Genomic DNA, 15,489 nt, shown 5'->3' on the forward strand with positions numbered 1-15,489 from the left:
TACTATACTATAAAAGTTTCAGGCAAATCAGAGAAGACATTGTTAAAGAATGGAAGGACTCTATTAGTTCTGCAAATGGCGAACACTATGTACCTAAAGGCCCCTTTGACAGCTAAATGCAAAACAAACTAAATAGAGTCACCCACATAAATATATTATGTCCAGTTTAAATGCACCCAGCAGGGTTAATCTCTGAGCGATCCAGCTCAGGGTCACTGTAAGGTCTTCATGTGTTTATCTCTCCTTTGGAAAACGAGGCTAAAATTTGGACCCAAACCAAGCATTCCAATCTCAACAGCGAGCTTCACCAGCTGATTTCCCCACCGCCACCACTGAGTTTCCAGCAGAGAGAGGAGGGACGTATGGGGCGGATCCAGTTTCTCATTGACTATTCCCGTGGTAAATCGAGCCATGCTGCACTGAGTGATCGCTGTTCCCTGCGGCATCAATAATACAGGAGGAAGTTATTGTCCCTGTGCAGGCCACAGTATCATACAGCTAAAGCAAGTGGAGGGAGGGGGTGGTCCTTTCACTCGGCCCTCTAGGGTTTCAGGGCCTGCAGACAGTGGTCTGACTCTGGGGAGCCTGCTCCTCTGCCCTTGCACAGGGCTCGATTGTAAGTCTGGCTGACCGAGGGATAGATGTGTCTAAACAGTGACAGCCTGCACAGTCCTGCTGGCCCGGCCCGGTCGGTAAGACTACACCCCCCACCCCCCTACCAAACCCAGTGTCACAAGATGAGATGACTCCCAGCTCAATAGAGAATTAGTCAGTGGGAGACATCGGACAGCTAGAGAACGGGATAGATATCCTGGGTGTGATTAACATGATCCAGATTTTCACCTTGTTTGAGCATCTAGCTGATTGTTGTGACCTTCCCGTCGCCTCGGGATGCTCCAAAATACTAAACAGTATATTGTACATCCAAATATAAGCAGTGACCTGCAAGACTGAGACACATGCTTTCTGTTTTAAGTGATTATATCAATACATCCGCCTGACGTGTTTATTATCAGTAGAAAAACAGCCGACTAATATACTGATGATCATGAAATATGACGCCATAAATCAACCCAGAGACAAAAAAAAGAAAAAGCAAGTGTGTGCCCAACAGTTAAAACAAGAGAGCGACAGAGGACAGCGGTGGGAGGGGTGCCGAGTGAAAGGTAGAGAAAGTCCGAGCCATGGTGAAATAGAGAGTGTCACTCAGAAGGAGGTCAGCACGGAGAGTGTTGACACCGCTAAGTTTAAGGAGATGCTGGCAAACGGGGATACTTAAGGACATGAATGGATCGTAACCGCTGGTGAGTGCTCAAAGTGTTTTCCTTCCTCCCTACTTCTTGCATCGATCACTGACTGTTATCACTGATGCATCCTGCTATTCTATGATGTCTCTTAGAGCCGGCATTGTGTATTTAACTACTTATTCACATTCATAGCTTCTATTCGGACACTTTTAGCATCACATGCGGAGCTTTAACTGCTGAGTATTATGGCTTGTAAAACTTAATTACATTAGTGATAGCTGTTTCAGTAGCCATGCAGGGAAAGTGGTAAGGTGATGTGGTAGCCAGTCATTAAGGTTTAATATCCCCTCTCTGCTCAGATACTTTACTCCTTGAGTCCATCCCATCACTTAAGATGAAGAAAACACTGCATGCATTTAAACAGAGGTTTGTGTGAAATCAGCAGGAAAAACAGCCCAAAGGGAAAGATGTGACGCCGATGTGTGGCACGCTGGCATGACATGAAGATGGCTGAGAAAGGGTCAGGGATGGCCACGCTTAGATTCACAAGCATCATAGTTTGTGCTGTTTTACTCGGACAAGGAGCCCCTGAGAAGACAGGTGAGTTCTCCACCAGAACAAACGCACTGTTTACAAGTTTACCACAACATGTTGATTATAAAACTCTTTCAGGAGGGAGTAAAGAGGACCAGAGAGAAGCCATTCTGAGGGAGATCATTTCAAGATGGAGTAAAGGAAACGGTCAGAATCCACAGAAACCTCCTCCGGAAACAGACAAGGAGCAGTCTGTGCACACTTGGGTGAGGAACATCGTAGGGAGCCTGAAAACACTCGGTCTACTTCCCGCCAAGAGCCTGCCTTCGCTGAACAAGCCGATTGACAGACACCGTCTCTCTGGCTTCCTCTACAACATCTCTCTGTACCTCCAGGAGATGGGTGCTGAGCTGGAGGAGCTGCCAGAGGAGCCCGATGAGGAGCAGCTGTGGGAGAAGGTGCTGCATTACTTTCTCCAGTCCGAAGGGAGCGCTGCAATGAACCAGTGGAACGGCCGGGTGCCACCCAGGCCCAGTGTCAGGGTGCAGGACTGGTTTCTATCCCTGAGAGGCAGCCCGCACTGGGACTGGCTGCTGGGGCTGCTGCAGAGTCTCATCACTCTGTCAGAGCGTCAGTCCCACAGGAACATCTTGAGTTTCTTATCTCAGAACTGGAGGACAGTGAGCGCTGTGCTGGAGGCTGCGCTTCAGGCTCTGGTCAGTGGGACGTATGGCCAGGCCAGCGCAGGCCTGCAGGGCTTCATCTGCGCTCTGAAGGGTCGTAATGACTGTGCCTTCAGTGTTAGCTGGCTGCAGCAGCTGCTGCAGTTCCTGGAAACACGCAACTGGAAGCCTGTGGTCAGTTTACATCCAGCAGGAGAAGCCGCCGAACACAACAAGGGCACGGGCGGGTATGGACGTTTGAAGCCCTTCAGCTTGCTTCCTGAGGCCATGAGGCAGGATGGGTCGTCTGGGAATGCATCTGTGGACGAAAGGATGGCCACAGAGGACGAGCCAGACTCCATGCAAAGCTTACTGCTGCAGGCTTTATCACGTTCAGGTGGAGGAGAGCGAGCAGGACATTTGGCTCAGAAAAATGTAGCTCTTGTGCAGAGTTTGGATGGGCTGAGGACGGGCCTTCTGCACAGAGTGGGGAGCTCCGTCTACGGTAACCTGAGGAAGAAGGTGTCACGAGTTACCATGGCGCTGCTTGATGACGTCAGCAGCCTGGTGGAGGTGCCCCAGCCCAACCCTCAGGGCCGGTGCTCAGTGGGTGAGTATGAGGAGAAGTTGGGTTAAAATCACAAGAGATAAGAACTCATTAAGTGAAGACAGAAAGTTCAGCCTAAAGAAAAACAATCATCACTCAGTGTTGTCAGAATTGTTTAAACTGCATGTAATTATACACACAATATGATAATAAAACCCGTAGATAATTAGTTCACACAGACATTCAGATGCTTTGCTTCACAGATGCTGATTGATAAACTCTCTAGGTAGAGAAGTAAATCATGCATTGTTTAGATTGATCGCCAGGAAAAGCCCCCATTAAAAGCCTCATAAATTTGGCCCTGACTTCACCTGAGAGATCCAGGAGAGAAAGTGACAGTGACTGACACTGCTTTAAAATCTTTATAATCATCCCAGCTAGTGAAAGCATCTGTTGTTAGCTCGGCTAATCTCTTTATCCTCTCATTGATGTCAGTAACATTATATCTTGGGCATTGTTAGCTGAGCTGCACTGTTACATCAGCTATGGTTGTGTACTGCAGGAGCTTCCAGCTGCTTTTTCCACCACTCATACACTTTGATTTTCAAATAATGTCTGCTTTTCATTGATCTCTTTGAAGGTGACCTGAGACAGCTGATTTTATGGTAAGACATTTTAGGAATATGACTGCATTTTATATGTTTGGCAGTAAGTTGCTGGTAAAGTAGATTTCACCCCTCCGTCTGTCCTTGCACATGCAGGGGGATAAGACATGATGTGATGTGGAACACTCAGGCTTTGGGCGTCAGCTCCCACCGCCTCCCGAGTTCACTCCCGTTCCTGTCCTGCCCCTCCAGTGAAGGAGATGAGCTGAGATCACGACAAACACCAGCTCAGGCCTCTTCAAAATCAAATCCTTCTGCAGAAAAAAACTCCAAAAAGAAACGACTTCACGACGACCAGTCCAGCCACTCACAAACAGGGACGAGAGAGAGCAACAACCAGCAGAAAGAGATGGAGCTCTCCACCTCTACAGAAATCCTGGAGGCAGCGTGTAATGAATCCATCCCAGGCTTGACAGGCGTCTCTAACTTCACTGTATTCCTCTATTGTAAACTGTTTGAAGGGGAGAATGGTTCAGTTGATCCTGCAATTGCTCAGATGGGGCTCGACCTGCATGCTACATGCTCCGATGCAGCTTGGTACCTGTCTGCTGCTGAGGACGACTTCCTTTGGGTTCACGTCTGCAGTGAGTTCTTTGCTCATGAGTTCAACAACACAGTGTGTGCCAACTCCTCTTTCTGGCTGCAGAGAGCACATCAGGTAATGGATCACTTTGTGCATTACTTTTGTCATTAAATAACCTCTAATACATACTAACTCATTCCTATTTCACTATTTGCAGGCTGCACTGACAAAGGATTATCATTTTTTTAACCAAACAAGTATAGACGACCTGTGCGTGCAGCTCTCAGACGAGGCAACGGGAAGTCCAGGGCTCAGTGACAACTGTCTGGCTCAGCTGGGCAGCAGGTCGCTCAGTGCCCAGGCTTTCAGAAACTGCTTCCTTCCAAACAACTCAGTCCTGACCTCATCTCTGTGTGGCAGAGACTCCTCTGACTCACACCGGTCTTTGCCAGAAGGCAGCTGGGCCGCGGCGTACTGCTCCAAGATGCACAACGTCTCCCACGAGGACGCCCCTGTGGAGACTTGTCAGTACAGGGAGTGGACCGTGCATCATTTCACCAACTCCACTCTCCTGCAGCTCTGCGGACAGACACACGGACTGAGAGAGTACGTCTGTCTGAACGCCACGCTCTACCATCAGCTGTTAAGATTAAAGCCTCAGCTCGCTGATGTCTGTGCTGATCTGCAGGCAGAGCAGGAGGCCAGGAAGTGCTTCCTGCAGAGGTTTTTCGACATGCTCCCAGCGCCGTATGAGTTTGACACATCGCAGCTGTGCGTGGACCCGGCCACGCAGCTGGCAGACGTCGTGCACAAGCTGAGCGTGTGTGAGGTCGAGGGAGGAGAGCGCGAGGGTTTTTTAGTGGCTCTGGGATATGTGCTGCGAGTCTTGGACTTCATGGTTGGCCTCTCTTCAGGGCTGGATGAAGGGGAAAGAGAGGCGAGACAAGGTCTGGGTCAGGCCATCCTCCTCTCCAGCCTCCTCGATAACACGTCCTGGTCCACGCTGCAGCCAGAAGCGTCCATGAGCGTCCTTCACACAGTGGGAGTCTTCCTGCGCAGAGAGCAGAACACCAGCCTGAAAGAAGACCTGCTGAGCTGCTTCAGTGTAAGATGTGGTAGCTGACTGACACACAAACACTGTCTCTCACACACACACACTCCCACAGTGAATGAATAACCTGTTTCTGCTGTTGCATCAGCCTGTCCTGTGGGACCTCATCCAGCAGGATGACAACTCATCTGCACTCAGGGTTCTGCTGCAGGTACTGGCCTGTGCAGCTAAATAAATGTTTTACATTTCACAACACATCAGCTTCCTCGACACTAGATTTAGGTGAATCACTTTATCTCTCCAGGAATACCTCCAGATGCCCAGAGACAGCATTCGTACTTTGGTGATGTCTGCTGAAAAAGATGCAGTCAAGAGATTTCTCTCCCATATGCATCAGAGTTGGGACCAGCTTCAAGTAGAAACCAGCCAGGTTTGTTATCCAACTTTTTAGACAGCAGTCAGTGCACTATCAGCTGGTGATGTTTTCTCTTTTTAATGCCGCTAATTGATCGGGTACATAATGGTGAATGATTCCTAGTTATTTTTTATCATTACAAAATGTTCTGTCTCCATCACAATGTAAAATAGTAAAATATAAACATGTTTCTATTGTGTAAACATCTCTTATTAGGGGTTATTGCTTTGTATTGCGTTGAATCTACTTTATTTGAATGCATGTCCTGGCCCATGCATAGTTAAAGAGGGCCAAGCTGAATGCACCGATGGGTTCCCCGTCCTCTTGTTTTGTTTTCTCTGTCAGGCCTCTCAAAAGGAGTTGCAGGCCATGGAAACAATGACCGCGGCTTTCATCCATAAGTTCCCCCGAGTGACCCCAGAGCTGTTCGTGGACCTCTCTCAGTTCATCCCCTTCATGTCCGTCTCCGACATCATGAGCTTTCCGGCCTCACTGATCGTCAACGACAGCGTGTGAGTACCAGACGATCTTATTTCTTGTAAAACGCGCCACTCCTCCGACACCAACAGCTTCCGTGTTGCCCTTTAGGTTGACGGCCATTCGTGACCACAGCTCAGGGATGAAGTCGCCGCAGAAAAAAGCGTTTGTAAAAAGACTCCTGCAGTCGAGCGTGGTGGGGGATGTCCCTACGTGGCCACCGTACTTCCTCAGCTCCATCCTCCCACTTCTGCCTTACCTCCCAGTCAGTCACTTTCAGCAGCTGACATCGCAACAGGTTAGAAAGAAGAACCTCTTTACTTGACTGCTGCGTCATTTCACAGATCGCAGATGTGGTTGAGTGATGAGTAGAGAAATTAATTTGTCCTTCAGCCTGCAAATATATTCTGCCAAAGAAGAAATACCAACCGGGGTTCTCGAGGAGTCCAAGTTCAAACTATTATAAGAAGCAACCAGCATAAGAAAATATGGACGTATTTCTTTTTAAAACATTATTACTTATGTAAATAATGTCATCTGAAAATAATATTTGAATGATTTTGGGGAAGTTATAGTTAATTTGTGATATATACAAATTAGAGCTTTAATCTGAAGTATCAAAACTCCTGCAACACGAAATCTGATCAGCTTTTAGTTGTTGCCCAAAAAAGCACAACACTCATGTGTCCAAAACTGTATTATGGCGATACAGTGCTCCCTACTTAATGACATACCGCTTATAGAATATCTCGTTTATAATCATAAAATACCAAAGTCCAGAATCATTTCCTGTATAACCTACAGCAAAACAGCCCGTTTATTGTCATAGAAAAATGTCATAATCTCAGTTTTTGTCATAACGAAATTCCCCGAAATTGATTCCAGGAGTAACTTTTGCCCGTTTAAAGTCGTGGTCGGTGGATCATTACGACTCACGGGCCGAGCGTCGGTCATGTGTGGCAGATTATCACCCCGGTCAGCCGCGGAAGGCAATGTGTTGGTTTGTTTGTCAATGACCTGCTCACATGAGATCACCTCGAGCTATAAATGCTAAAATATTCCATGAGAGACCCACAGGTGTGATCTCATTCGTTAGAGGAAAGATGCCTTTACTTCCTTGTAAATATGTTTATTGATCTTAAGTAGAAAGTAGGCAGGTTTAACATTTGACCTTTTATACTTTTTTCTAGTTAACACTGAATAAACGTTTAAAACAAGTCTTGTTTTCTTTCCTTAAATGCTTTATTCCCCAAATACATGCTAAATACGTCCGATAAAGGCCACCTAGATCGTGCTAGTCCAGTACATCGGCTAGTTTTCACACTCAAACTCGCCGCCATCTCGAAGCCCATTTATCCCGGATACAGTCATAATTCCATCCTGGACCAAGGGCGCGATAATAAACTGGCAGCACTGTATTTTCTAAACTTATCACAGCCAAACACATCTTGGAGGTCCTCATCGTGATTTGATTGCATGTCACTCATGAGCGCGATGCACTTTTTAGTCTGGTCTTGTACGATGGAACATAGACATTTAATGTTATCACCATGAACCACTTTATCATGGTATTACTAGTATTCACTAGCTTTAGGATTGTGGATCAGTATTTAGGGTCATCAGTTGAGAAAAGGAGGAAATCTGTGTCTGTCTCCTTCAAAATGACTGACAGAGTGTCTCTATTGCCCCTGAAGTGTGTGATATTTTAAATTAGGACCCGTGGAGACATGGACTCAATAAATAGCTCTATAGCTCTATTATTAGCTCTGGCTATTAAAACTGCAAAGGTGGAATTGGATGCTTCTGACTGGGGTCCACAAGGATCCTGATGATGAATAATGATATGAAGTCATAGGGGGGGAAAAAAAGATGAACAAAGTCATGAAAAAATGAAAGGATACAGCGAAAGACTCGTAAGATATGACAAAAAAAAAATCAGCTTTGGGGTCTGCAGACACCCCGGTCGCCAGGATGAGTTAAAAGAATCCCTGAAAAGATGAATGAGGAGAGAGAATGTTCCACAAATGGCACGAGGATCATATGCAGTGACCTTCACATCCATCACATCTTAACTCGGTTAAACCCACATGAGAGATTTTGGATTAAAGAGTCCTCCAGCAGCCTTAATCAAACGCTAACCTCCCCACGACACTTCCTCTTGTTCGTCTTGCAAATTGTCACTCTTTATACAGTGCATAGTGATTTTTGTTTTAGCTTGTTGCACCGTTTAATTTATTGTCTCCTTTAGCTTACTCCTCTGGTGGAGTTGCTAGGCAACAGCAGTCTGGATGGTGTAAGGGGGCGCCATGTGCTTCGGACCCTCTTCGGCAAAAAGAAGAATCTAACCAGTGATAATGTAATGAGGTGGGACTCGGTTATCCGTCTTTATAATTGCAGAGAAGTAAATGTTCACATCATCTGCGGTCACTTTATAACGTTTCTGTTACTTACCAAAGTGGATTACAGCCTTCTTGAATGCTGAATTAATTTCCAGAGAGAGATTTTTTTTACACTCTAGTTAAGTCTTATTTAGTAAATGAAGTCAAGCTGCAGAACTTAACAGCACATATTCATGAAGTGGAGGGTCAGAATGAGCCCACAGCAAATCCTTCAGGGTTTTTTGTTTTTCTTCTTGAGATTCGAGCTTGTGATTGGTTCGTATTAATGAGTCAGAGTTTGTTTAGGTCTTGATTGATGTTGTTTCACCAGATAGGGAAATCACACCTAATCTCTCCTTGTGCTGCAGATGTTATCTCTGCTTTGGTGTTGTTGTTCCTGTTATAATCTTAATTGTTAGCACATTTGCTGCACTTTTAATTAAAATGTCGTGCAAAAAGAAAAAAAAAAAGAAGCTAATTTTTCATCAGAGAGGTGAAGAATGATGTCTTTTGCAGATTAGGAGTCCTTGCGTGCTACCTGGATCCGGCAGACTTGGGTTCGTATCTCCAGGACTCAGCTGTGTCCTCTGATCTGTGGCTGCAGCTGTCTCAGTGCATGTCCAAGGGCTTCATCAGCGCTCGTGGCCGGGTGAGGGGCTCACAGAAACCGCTTTGAAGCACACGGCATACAGTTTCCTTCACAAAGCGTCCAACTAACTCTGTTTATCCGTGCTCCGTGGACAGTTGTCCGACTGGTTGATTCCGACGGTTCAGACCTTGAATGCCAGCAGCATGGCTTCTCCAGAGCTGTCTGCTCTCAGCGGGTTGCTGCCGCAGTTAGGAGCTTCCTTTCTCATGTCTCTGCCTTCACAACAACTCCTGGAAGTCCTGTCACAACCAGGATTACGCAGATATTCCCCAGCACAGGTCAGCAGGGAAGGAGTTTTTCTTTTCCTATTCGGCTTCTTATCTTTCTTTCTTTCTTCTTCCGTTTTCTGTGGAAAAAAAACATGCTTTTTCCTTCAGTCATTGGCTGTTTCTCGTAAATGCTGCATGAAACTGTGATGCATTCACGCTTTTCACAAAAAAAGAAAAGCTAACCTTGACATGTTCTGTCTACAGTTAACTTTCTAAAGAAAAAAAAAGGAAGATAAACATTGATGAAATATGTGACCCATGTTAACTGTCTTAATAAGTGAACTTCTCTGTGTTTTGTATGCAAACATTCTTTCAATACCCTCCTCAGGCATTTCAAATGTTATCCAAGATTTCAAAGGACACCAACGTAAGTAGACGAATGAAAAATGTTTGTGCTGAATTTCAGCCAGCCGCCCTCTCACCGCTCCGTCTCTCTCCTCTGCCAGCTCACCTTGGAAAAGCTGTGCCGACTGAAGCCGTTACACTCTGGTCTCTCCCCTGCTGTGCTCAGAGACCTCCAGTGGCCTGAGATCAGTGGAGCTGCCCACTGTCAGTGCTGGAAAACGCTGCTAACTGAGCTTAAGCCCGGCCACAGAGCCATGCTGTACAACGCAGTGCAGGAGGTGACGCCGCTTTGTTTCTCTCATCTTATTTCTCATAATTTGCTGCGCTCGAAGACGCATCGGAGGTGGAACAGGATTTAACAGTTGATGAGATTTAGCATCTTTCAGATTGTGTCTAAACACACTGGGAATTGTCTCATTAAGAAGAAACAGAAAAACGTAACATTAAACTAATCTGGGGATGTAGAATCCCCACAAGGTGCTCATTTGATCCACACGTGTGAAGCCTGCTTTGTGTGTCTTAATAGGCCTTTAAAGGATTCTAGGTTTAAATTTACAGTGTTTTTATTGTCTGGTTGTGTGTCAACAGGCTCTACAGAGAGAAATGAGGAACATCACTCAGCAGGTAAACTGTCTGTTACCATTTGTCCCTCTGAGGAAGCTGATACAGGCCGTGGATGGCGAAACCGTTTTGAGAAGCATCAGCATGTACGGAGGCATAAGCTGGTCACCACAGCAGGTACGCGTTCTGCTTTATCCTGCCGTCGTGTGTGTTGCCTATAATTGTAATGATATGACAACAATGGACTGCCAGTTCTTTTGCTAAAGAAGAAAATGTTACCAGCTTCGGTTTTCGCTCCCATTAATCTGCAACTCATTGGATATGCTTCAGATGAGCTTTTCAGGATATTAATACTCCATTCACATCAGCTGCCATCAAGCTAATTAGTTTGGATGTAGTACAATGGTGTGGAGGAGTGTAGCATAAATTAATAATGGCTACCTTAAAGGGATTTTGTCACAGCCAAGAGTGTATTAGGCTGCTTTCACCACCTGTTCTCAGCCTAACGAGACCTGAGTCAAATCAATAAAGATCGCCCTTTTCACTTCAGAGCTGCGCTGAATCTACGCTTTCCTGTGACATCGACTATAAGACCAGAAATATTCAAAAACAGAGCCGTGTGTTTTAGCTTTCAGTAGAAACGAGACAATTATCAAAGTGATTAATAGTGAAAAGTTGCTTAAAGCAGCAGCTTCATATTAATTTGCCCGTTAAATTCTGCATCGCTCTGTGTGCACGACTCCAATCTGTGAATATCCAAGAAGCCAAATGTGAGAAACATCAAAATATCAAAAAAGTCTCACAAGTAGTTAGAAAAAATAAAAAAAATTCCTGCCCGACTTAAGTGTTCCACTTGATATCCAAAACATGGCATTTAATCAAAAAAATCTTTTGAGCTTTAAAGGCTCCACAGGCCTGAAAGGTGGCATTTCTGCCTTCACAAAGCAGAGCAGCAGATTAGTCTTATTTTGCATTTTTGGGATTAGGATTCTAAGAGTGAGCGCGTTTTTTCTTACAAAGTAATGAGACAGATGAACCAGAACATCCACAGAACCATCTGTCATGTTTATGTGAAGTGTTGTAGATCCCGCCGTCTGCAGCACAAAGTGTACCGATAGTCTGATAACAAATGGAAATACTATAAAAAAGCATTACGGGCCGGAATGAAAACCAGCTCACAGAGACAGACTGTGTGTAATAATGTGAAGTCATTTACATTCTGTAATTAATAGAAGGACAAAAAAAGAGGAGAAAATAAAACTATAGTTAGTTAGATAGTGAAAGTATCTCCTCACTGGAGAGTCGAACACAGTCTGAAATATAGGTAATAGTCACACGACAATAACACTGTAAATGTAATTATCTCATCTATCAACACAATGCCAATTTGCTCTTGTTTACAGCACGCCACGTAACCAGCCCACTCTGTACCACATACTGGTCTGACTGCGTCTCACTGTCATTCTGCTATAGAGGGAAAAAACTGCTCTGGCTTATTAGTATTTCTGTAAACCACACAGCTCGACAAAGGATGTGGCCACAGTGTTCCTGCAAAATAATGACATGGGAATTGTTTTGGTGGAACAGTTGCCTCCAAGGACTTGAGCACTGTCATTAAAATATCTAATTCGCTGAAAGGAAGAAAAAAAAAAATAGCAGAGCTGCCTCCCTGCACGATCCAAATCCTCTGCACAACTTCAATTTTCCAGTGTTGTGTGCTGCTGCTGCTGCACCAAGGCTGTTGTTGTTGTTGAGTGAAGTGGATTCTGAAAATGGAAACATGTAGATAGCAACATGGGAGCAGAAAACCTTGTGAAATGTGCAGCAAACGGCCGGCTTACACATGTGGAAAGTCGGACTATATCACTGTTTTTGATGTCATTAAGAGCAATTCAGACAGGACACTTTGTCAGATTTTAACCATTTATTTGAGATCACATACGTTTAGTTTGGCGGTGACTCTGCTCGTGATGCTCTGGAACAGTCTGAGCAAGCAGATAATCCCTGAGATCACAAACTCCCACAGAGCCATGAATTTACAATTTACAATTTTTTGAATACAGTATGAACACGAGAACAGGAGACCAACTAATAGTCTTCACTTACAGAATCTAGATTACATAGTTCAAGGTACAATAATGAACCATCTGCTACCTACAGTCCCCACGATATGGGAAACACTGGGGTTATATGAGATTGAATTGTTTTTAAAAGGTGGTGGTTGGGGAGGAGGAGGAGATTTGATGATCTGCAGAGGCTGGAGAAGCAGCGATGTGGTGAAGCGAGCAGAATGAATGAACGCTGCCTCAGTTATAAAACAGCTAAGTGGGTGGGCTGGACTTTAGCGATGACGATTGGACAGGAGGGGTCATGTGACACCCTGACGCCGTGCCTGTCTGAGCTAACGCGAAGCTCTATTAGTTTTTTAAATTTAACACAGAGAACCAAAGGGGAACATGAAAACACTGGCATGATCAGCCCCTTAAAATAACTACAAACTGGTTCAACTTTTGTGATTAGAATGTTCTTCATGGGCTGCAAGGTGGAGCGGTGGTTAGCATCGTTGCCTCGCAGGTCGCTGGTTTGCGTCCCGATGAGGACACCTGGGATCTTTCTGTGTGGAGTCTCCATGTTCTCCCTGTGCAGTGTGGGTTCTCTTCGGGTTCTCCGGCTTCCTCCCACACAGTCCAAAAACATGTTGAGGTTCATTGGTGATTCTAAATTGTCCGTAGGTGTGAATGTGAGTGTGCTTGGTTGTCTGTCTCTAAGTGTAGCCCTGTGATAGACTGGTTACCTGTCCAGGTGTCCACTGCCTTCACCCTGAGTCAGCTGGGATAGACTCCTGCTCCAGAGTGAGGATTAAGTGGTGTATAGATGATGGATGGATGTTCTTCATTTTGCGGTAAGCCACACTCAAAACCACTGACTCCTTCTTCTCTCTGTAGGCTCAGCTGCTGTTCAGTAAGATCCAAGAATTTCAAAACATTACCAGCAAGTCAGTGCGGTAAGTTTGGCCAAAAAAATTTATATTTCTAATTAGTAAACTGAAGTAAAAACTCAACACCAACCGGTACAGCTGCAGTCACAAGGTCAAACACTTAATCAATACATATTGTGAATAACGACCTCTCTTTGACTTGTAGGTCTTTCGGTCAGATTGCCGGCGGGATGAGTTGTGACTTTTTGAGGCTCTGGATCAATGATACAGATTTTACCGAACTGCTTCAGTTTGTTAGCGCGCTGCCTGGAGGCACAAGACCTGCTCTGGTGAGGAACAAACTACCCTCAGGTTCTTTGTCACCTCAGCCTCTGACACGGAGAAAATTAGCGTCTCAGTAAAAAAATTGGACATATATTGTTAATACTAACAAGTTCAGACGTGTTTTGGCTGTTTCACCAGCGAAAATGTATTGTGGAGGATCTGAGGAAACAACCTGACCTCGACCTCAACGCCTTCGGTTCTGGATTTGCTGCAGCGTTACCGTAAATATCTACTTATCAAAAAAATGTTTAACTGTACTTAAATGTTTCACAGCTTATGCTAAAGCGACCACATTCACGCCTCTCCTCTGCTCTGTTCCAGGGTGACAATGTTAGAGAACCTCTCCAACGCATCCTTCAGAGCCATTCTGGACCACATTCAGACCCACTTTGCTGATTTCCTCAAACTGCCGCATTACAAACAGACGAATTTAGCCGAGAAGGCCGTAACCGAGCTGGTAAAACACCATCATCAGCTGTACAAACACTGCATTTACTCCACAAGATGAGCGGGATTGGACACGCTGCAATATGTCTTAGGTGGAAATGTGCGATAGGAACCAGCTGCTGCCGTAATTCATAAACATTATTAAGCTGAAATAGAAAATCCGACATTAACCTTGGGGTTGTTAAAATGATAAAGCGCCACCGTGAGAATTCAGAGCGAACTGGAACTGGGAGATTCTATTTCTGGTTAACTTAAATCATGGCTCGCGTCGGTGATGGTGAGTCATGTGTTTGATTTGTTAACACATTAATGGGGCGGAAAAGAAAAAAAAATACATTTGTTGGTTCAGGCAAGCAGATACGTGGGGAGAAACAGATGGAGGAAGAGACTCAGAACACAACCCCCCGCCTCATCTTTTCAGCAGCTTTTCAAACAAGTGAAGTCATATCAGTGTGAAATCCCGGTAATCCAGACCCATTCTCTCTACGCGGTGCTCCACAGGGCTCTTCTTCGGCTGAGGGGATGATTGATGGCACCGCTCTGGACGTCCTGGGGCCTCTGCTGCCTTTCTTGGACCGGGACAGTTTGGCTCTAGTGGACAGAAGAGCACTGACTCTGCGGCTGGAGGAGATAAGAAGTTTCTGCCTCCCTAAAGAGGCTCTGAGAGATATTAGCGCTCTGCTCACTCAGAGAGACCTGCTCGGGTAAAACAACATGTCTGCGGGAGATGCTGGTTTTGACAGTTGGGTCAATAATACGTCAAGAGGAGATTTATTTAACTGGCTACATGCATTCAAGCAGCAGAAGCGTTGAAAAAGTGATAGATTGTGGAAAAAACACATACTGTTTATAACAAATATATGACATCTATGCATTTGTCTCGTTTAGGTCAGAAACACTAAAACAGAACTCTGCACATCATGATAGCCTGAATACACAAAATACGTCAAGAGATTAGGTTCAGAACGTCTGGTAAATGTGAAAATATAAAGTACATTCACACAACAACAACAGCAAAACAAGCGCTGACAAAAATATTGATGGCATAAAAGGGATTAGCTGCTTTTTAGCCTGCGGTGATTCAATCTGTAATGGCTCGTTTTCTCATCACAAATGTTGACTCAGTGGCTGATAGCTGATCAGAGCGTTAACATTCTGAGAAACGTTCCAGCGACTGCTCTGAGTCGATGGCCCAATCCCAGTTTCTGTACACGTTTCTGCTAAGTACATACTAGCCCACTGTCAAGTTGAGAAGTGGGTGAAGACTTTTTTTTTTTATGCATTCATGCATCCTTCCTGTCAGTCTGCATAGCTGCAGACACTCCCGAGGGAATTGCCCTTAGTTTAGAGCAAAATTGGTGACGTACACAAACCAAGCATGGACGATGCGAGGAAGAAATCCACAAGTTACAGCATGTTGTCTGCACAGGATTTATAGATATCCACGACATCCTGAC

The 15,489-nt window shown here is 45.1% G+C and overlaps 2 protein-coding genes across 2 annotated transcripts in view; both read left to right on the forward strand.

Annotated features, from left to right (window-relative positions):
• The first annotated feature begins 1,753 nt into the window (after positions 1-1,753).
• LOC103366292 (stereocilin) overlaps positions 1,754-15,489 on the forward strand; it is a 21,282-nt gene continuing 7,546 nt past the window's right edge. Inside the window, exons 1-11 of the mRNA XM_008293970.1 lie at positions 1,754-1,847; positions 1,920-3,053; positions 4,117-4,313; positions 4,396-5,283; positions 5,378-5,440; positions 5,534-5,659; positions 5,990-6,156; positions 6,233-6,419; positions 8,370-8,485; positions 9,016-9,148; positions 9,244-9,560. Coding sequence (XP_008292192.1) covers positions 1,754-1,847; positions 1,920-3,053; positions 4,117-4,313; positions 4,396-5,283; positions 5,378-5,440; positions 5,534-5,659; positions 5,990-6,156; positions 6,233-6,419; positions 8,370-8,485; positions 9,016-9,148; positions 9,244-9,560 — 3,422 coding nt within the window. The remainder of the gene's footprint in view (positions 1,848-1,919; positions 3,054-4,116; positions 4,314-4,395; positions 5,284-5,377; positions 5,441-5,533; positions 5,660-5,989; positions 6,157-6,232; positions 6,420-8,369; positions 8,486-9,015; positions 9,149-9,243; positions 9,561-15,489) is intronic.
• On the forward strand, positions 9,568-15,099 carry LOC103366285 (stereocilin-like). The gene is made up of 7 exons (XM_008293961.1): positions 9,568-10,040; positions 10,351-10,500; positions 13,269-13,327; positions 13,467-13,590; positions 13,724-13,806; positions 13,907-14,042; positions 14,534-15,099. Exons 1-7 carry the CDS (start codon positions 9,804-9,806, stop codon positions 14,738-14,740), a joined length of 996 nt encoding a protein of 331 aa, XP_008292183.1. The 5' UTR covers positions 9,568-9,803; the 3' UTR covers positions 14,741-15,099.

Source organism: Stegastes partitus, unplaced genomic scaffold, assembly GCF_000690725.1.
Source record: "Stegastes partitus isolate 25-593 unplaced genomic scaffold, Stegastes_partitus-1.0.2 Scaffold926, whole genome shotgun sequence".
In the NCBI taxonomy this organism is placed as follows: domain Eukaryota; kingdom Metazoa; phylum Chordata; class Actinopteri; family Pomacentridae; genus Stegastes; species Stegastes partitus.